Source organism: Medicago truncatula, chromosome 1 (genome assembly GCF_003473485.1).
Source record: "Medicago truncatula cultivar Jemalong A17 chromosome 1, MtrunA17r5.0-ANR, whole genome shotgun sequence".
Lineage (NCBI taxonomy): Eukaryota > Viridiplantae > Streptophyta > Magnoliopsida > Fabales > Fabaceae > Medicago > Medicago truncatula.
In genome coordinates, this window is record NC_053042.1 from 34,696,280 (window position 1) to 34,702,818 (window position 6,539).

Genomic DNA, 6,539 nt, shown 5'->3' on the forward strand with positions numbered 1-6,539 from the left:
TTGTTAGGGGAAAATGTAACGTTCAATATGAGCGCTTGAGATCCGAACCGATAGCCCCACCTTAGCTGTAAATTGATGTGGAGACTAACAAACTCCACCTCAAGAGAGCAGAAAAATGGTGAGACTCCCACAACTCCGGGAGTAAAACATCAATCTTTCTCAACTTGACCGTTGTTAAAGATCTCACAATAAAGCGTAAAAACTTCAATTTTTGCTCGCTTTAAGCCAACACAAAAGAGTTCCTTTGATCAATCATAGTCATTGTTGATCAATATATCCTGCTTAGGATCTCGATCGAATATGGATATACAAAAGTTAATATTATTTTTATCATTTCATTTTAAATTAGTTGTCGATATTAAAAATTGGGCTATTTGTTAGATCATTTTTATTATTATTTTAATTATATACTGTTCATGAATATTAAAAATATTATCACATTATCATTATTATAAAAATAATAATTTCAAATTACATACACAAAATATTTCATGAATTGATAATTTAAATTGGTCAAACCTAACACATTTTGAATAATTTTTAGAATGTATTTGTTTTTCCTTCTTATTTTCATTTTCAAGAAATGAAAATATGAAATAAACAGTTAAACTGATGGCAGAGCATCATGCGATATTTTTGCTATGTTTTTAGTAATTTTTCTTTGCATTTGAAGACAAATAAGATGAGAGTTAGAGGAGTTGTTGATAATTTTAGAAATATATTGTATTGTTTTCAATCGAGACATTGTAATTCAGTTTTATCCAAGATCATACAACTCCATAGGTGTTTTGAGTGTTTTGTAGTGAGGAATCATGTAAATCATCAAATCAAGACATCATGTGAAGGATCAAGGATGAAGAATTGAAGATCAAGGGTTCTTAAAAGGTTGTTGAAGACAATACAAAGTGAAGAAAATTGATTTCAAGTTCCTAGGTGTTTTCAGGCAAAAGAACGATCGAAAACAGGAAGAAAACGCAAGAAATCGCACCTGAGAGGCTGCCTCAGGCGCCCTGCGCCTGGGAGTGGTTTGGGGAAGCATTTTGCTTCTGCCCCAGGCACCCCGCGCTCAGTTTTCTCGACTTAAACCCTAAGCAACCCATGCTATAAATAGATTCGTAAACATTGACGGTTCAGAACAAGGGTCAAGCATCATAGATTCATGGCGGAATTTCTCCTCCTTTTATTCTTGTTGGGGTATATTTTTCTTTTGTTTTGTTTTGTTATTATGTATGTTGTCATGAGCAACTAAACATCTTGATTAAGGTTCCAGGATGAGCCCCTTCTTATTTGTTGGAATTTATTAATAAAGTTTTTATTCAGTTTATTTCTTTTGTTGTGTTGAGATTTAAATTAAGTCGTTGTTGTTCTTAATTATTTTTGCAATTGGTTAACTACAAGAGTAACTTTGTAAAATGATCTATAGGGTAATAGTAGGCACTGACAATCCGAAAATCTCCAAGTTCATTGGTCTTTTATAACTTACTATTTTTTAGGTTAAGTTTGTGTTGTCTCAGTATAATTGTCTTTTGTTAGCGTAGTACATGACTCTGATTGGTGCTACACCAGTTAACCTAGGAATGTTAGAAAGAATAGTATCATCGTGACACATTAAATCAATGATTCACGAAATAAATTGTTTGATTTCTTAAAAGATAAATATCATTCAAAGACGAAGGGGGATTCTAGGAAACCCTAATCGTCGTTAGTCATCTGAATCTCAAAACCCAATCTCGCATTGGGCAGAGCAATTAAAACCCTGCAATTCTAATCATCTTTTCTTTACTTTTCCGTTTAAAATAAGTTTTGTTAATTATTAAGTTGAACGGCAATCTCTGTGTAGAACGATACAACTTACTACTTTATTATTTATTGCGATTTGGTGTACTTACCAATTTCGTAAAAAAACCAAACACTATTATTTTTTTAAAGATATTTCTTCCTCTGAGTAAATCCATAGTTGTAATATAATTTACTAATTAAAGGGTTTAAACTGCCCCATTATTACATCATTATTTTTTCCTTCCACAATATTTCATTTAATTCTTTGGTGCCTCAAATGATTTCAGCAGCAGGTATGAGTCACCAAGTGTGTTAAAGAATTGCTTGAGGAACTCCTTGTATTTAAAAGACTTTAAAATAGGTTGGTTGTTCTCATCAGTGAGATCTTCTGCTGGCTCTATGAGACAATCATCTAATGGAGCTATGAAAAAGGCAGCAGATGTGCGAGTATGACTTGAATTGGTAACAGCTCGATGCTCAGCACTTTTTAACTTACCTTTACTAATTATCTGTACCACCAAATATTGTAACCCACCAAAAATCAACAAAATGATAAAGTACATAAATAACAAAGATACATAATAGTCCATGGGTGGATAACTGATGTATTTCATTAGGTCAATCATTAAGTGTACCTCCAATAGATGTCCTATGTTGACGACAAATGCACCAGGAAGAGGCTCAACCGTGATCCACTTTCCATCCTTTAATACTTGAAGACCACTTACATCATCTTGCATTAAAATGGTGATGAGGTAAGGATCTTTGTGTTTGGATAAACCTAATGTCAAACTTGGTTAAGGGCACGGTGGATAATGATTAATTGAGGTAATCAATGATCCGGTAAGATCGTTGTCAAAATATCCACGCTGCAGACCAAGCCCTTCACTAATCAAATCCATGATCCTCCAACCCAACTCCTTAATTTTAACCGAAAAATCTCCAACACACTCTCTGCAAGAAAGCATACCGATCAATTATAATTTTTAACTACATATGCAAATTAAGAGTGACAATATTAATGGATTGAATACAATGGAAGGACTTATGCAATCAAATTCTTATCATTGGCAAAATGAGAATATTGAGCCTTTTTTTTTTTTTAGTCTTTTTATTTATTTTACACACCATTTGTTTATTTTTCTTTACCTGTATGTAATTGGATTTTCAGGCCATAAGTGTTGCCACTGGTCCAAAGGATGAGATGGGTGTCTAAGACTATCCCTCCATAAATGAACCTTTTCAGTTTCATATCTAAGACTGCTAGTAAACTTCCTACATGTCTTCAAATCATCATTAGCATACATGTTTTGCTTGTACTCATTAGGCATCTCAAACACCTCCTTGAAAACACTCATTGTTTCTTTCATTTGATTCATTGAGATTCCATGATTGATAACCTACTTCAATCAAAGAAAAGTCATGTGACACTTGTCACGTGGACTTATGTTAAATAAACGTTGTTTAAAAAAAAAAAAACTGAGGAAGTGGAAGTTAATTTTAACGGAAATATTAACCGGTATCCGACGGGCATTGATTAAGGACACTAAGAGCATGATTATCGATCATATTTCGTGGTATCTTAACAGATAATAAAGACATTGTGTCAGAAAAGTATTGATATTTGCCTTTGTAAAGCACTTTTAAAATGGCTACCATAGCAATCTACTACCACCGCGTCTTAAGCTTGTGTTGGAATAAAATAATATATAAACTAAAAAGAACACATACTTTTTGCGTTGTGATTGGTTATTGTGAAATTAGTGGAACCCATTTTAAAATTTTGGATCAGGGTATGAATATTTAGAAAATGTAGTTGAGTTGTTTTAAGTGTGAAGAAATATAATATATCAAGTGGGGTCCATTTATACTACCAAATTGAGTGGTATGGATGTGGGTGGATGCTCTAAAAAAAGAAATTATACTCCCTCCGTCCTGAAATATAAGCAAAAAAAAAAAAAAAAAAACACTTATTAAGAAAAAAAACACACTTATTAAAAAAAAAACACATTTATACTCCCACCTCTTTATCTAATGTGTCTTCCACAATAAGAAGTGACAAATTCTCTATGTCTTCTTCAATTCCCAAATCAAATGATGGTCCATCAAACAAAGGTTGGTGTCCTGCCATTTTTGTGTGATAGAGATAAAAGAAGAATATTAAACTTCAAATGGAGAAGGAAGCATGAATACTATCATGTGATTTCAATACACTAAATAGTTGTAATCCTGTTGATTTCAATACTGTAAACCATGATTCCAATACACTTAACTATTGCAGGTACTTAATATTAGTGGCATTCCAATTCCAATACTCCTTAAACACGCTTAGGTAATTGAACTTCAATGTTCATGCTCCATAAATGTAAAAGGGTAATTTTGGAACACTAGATTAAAATTGGTCAACTTTAATTTTTTTTCCTTATATTTTGGGACAAAAAAATAGCATTTTTTTGCTTATATTTCAGGACGGAGGGAGTACTATATAAAATCCTAAAAGAGTGTTTTTAAGACACTCTTAGCATTTCCCAACAAATAAAAATCATGCATATTACTCTTAAGTCTACCATGATAGTTGTTTTTAGGGTATACAATGATAATTATTGGCAAGAATTGGGAGGAGTCTATATATGTTGACGGAGAAGACCAATAAATTAAATCACGTGATTATTATTTTATTTTATTTTTAACAACTACTCCCTCCGTTTTAACATATAAGCAAAATTCACTTTTTAGGTTCATTCATTTAATGATGTATGTGGTTCATTAATGAATGAACCACATACATCATTAAATAAATAAACCTAAAAAGTGAATTTTGCTTATATTTTGAAACGGATGGAATAAATGTGATGCATAAATATTTCAAAAATAAATGTGATGCATTATTATCATACTGGTCCAAAAATGTTTGATAATAAATGAAGCCTAACAAATTTTAATATATGTCTTTTTTTTCTTCATATGAGTAATGTTAGAGATACTCTCTTTTCAACATCTTCTCTAACATTCACTCTTTTATTGAAGAAAATTAATATATGTTCCATTATTTTAAGTCGAACCTATTTCCAAGGTGCGACACCCACCTTAATTTAATGTATGTCCCACTATTTTAAGTGGGGCCTATTTTCAAAGTGTGAGACTGTTTACACCGATTTTTGGTAATGTAAACTCCATTATCCATCAATAGTATCCATCAAAGGTTTTAGGACATAAATGTCGATCGATGGTGACAAATGTATTTTTAAAGGGGGATCGTTCAAGTCTCGCGGTTTATGACATCACTTCATGCATTCTTTAAGAACATTAATGTCAGAATGGCTTCCAACATCTTGTAATAACAAATTGTCTCATGACAACATTATAGAAAATTGCTCAAGTGAGCATGTTAAAAATAAAAAGAAATAGAATAAAGATGAAAAGAAATGCAAAAGAAAAAGGAAAGTAAAACAAGAACAATGATATTAAATTGTAGGAATTTAAAGGGTGGTCGGAATCTGTCAATCTCTCCACTCTTGAACCCGTTTGCTCCCATGGCGTGGGTGTTACAGAGTTTTCAGAAATCAAGAAACCAACCCATTGTTATTATTACAAACTGATATATATAGACTTTGAAGAAAAAACTACCAATAACTTCCTATACTTAGAGCCCTACACTTGGCATAATCACAAGACATTAAAAAATAACTTCAATAAACTTCAGGCTTGTTTGTCACTATGCACTCCAATTGCAACTTCGAATTATTTATGTTTGTCTTTGGTAGAAATTGCGGTGTATCGAAGTCTATATGCTCTTGGTCGAAATCTTGCAACATGTCGAAATAACCCATCTGCCTTGTCGAAAATATAATCATAAGTTCGACTAAATATTTCATTTTTGGTGTTAACAGAGACACACCTTAATTTAAAGGCTTAATTACACTTTTGGTTCTTGCATTTTGACCAACTCACGAAAATTGGTCCTACCTCTTTTAAATCGAACAAAATCGTCCCTAAACTATATGTTTTTTGCAGTTTTAGTCCTATCTCCCTATTTCCAACTCCATAAACGCACAGAAATGACGGTTTTAGTCCAACCACTTATGCTCAACCATGAAATAAACAAGGAATAAATCATGTGGGTACAAGGAATCTACTTTGTTCAGCACACAAACCAAGAAAAACCCTAATTTCTAAGACATGTTTCAGATATGTAACATGTCTCGGAAATTAGGTTAGTGTGCTGAATAAAGTAGATTCCTTGTATCCACATGTTTTATTCTTTGTTTATTTCATGGTTGAGCATAGGTAGTTGGACTAAAACTGTCATTTCTCTGCATTTATGGAGTTGAAAATAGGGAAATAGGACTAAAATTGAAAAAAAAAAAGAAAAAAAAAAAAAAAAAAAAACATATAGTTTAAGGACGATTTTGTTCGATTTTAAAAAGATATGACCATTTTCGTGAGTTGATCTAAATGGTAGGATCAAAAGTGTAATTAAGCCTAATTTAAACCAATAAGAAAGTGGGTATTTGGAAAAGTGTTAAAAAGAGAGTGCTACTAACACTCTCTTTTCAACACTCTTTCTAACACACACTCTCTTATTGGAGAAAATTAATGTATGTCTAAATATTTTAAGTGGAACCTATTTATTAAACATTTGAAGAATGTTAAATAGTGTGCCCTTTGGGTATTAACTAAGTAACAAAAAAGTAACCAAACGACACTCATTGTGAAACGGAGGGAATATTATTTTAGGGGGAAATGGTATTTTATTGGTA

General features: G+C 32.1%; 2 protein-coding genes across 2 annotated transcripts; both read right to left on the reverse strand.

Moving 5' to 3' along the window:
• Positions 1-1,942: 1,942 nt before the first annotated feature.
• On the reverse strand, positions 1,943-3,249 carry LOC25484287 (protein DMR6-LIKE OXYGENASE 2). Its single transcript, XM_039827483.1, has 2 exons — positions 2,415-3,249; positions 1,943-2,288 (listed from the first exon to the last, which is right to left on the reverse strand). Exons 1-2 carry the CDS (start codon positions 2,517-2,519, stop codon positions 2,037-2,039), a joined length of 357 nt encoding a protein of 118 aa, XP_039683417.1. The 5' UTR covers positions 2,520-3,249; the 3' UTR covers positions 1,943-2,036.
• On the reverse strand, positions 2,577-3,910 carry LOC120575795 (hyoscyamine 6-dioxygenase). The gene is made up of 3 exons (XM_039830967.1): positions 3,803-3,910; positions 2,929-3,179; positions 2,577-2,733 (listed from the first exon to the last, which is right to left on the reverse strand). The coding sequence occupies exons 1-3, from the start codon at positions 3,908-3,910 to the stop codon at positions 2,577-2,579; spliced, it is 516 nt and encodes a 171-aa protein (XP_039686901.1).
• Positions 3,911-6,539: the final 2,629 nt, after the last annotated feature.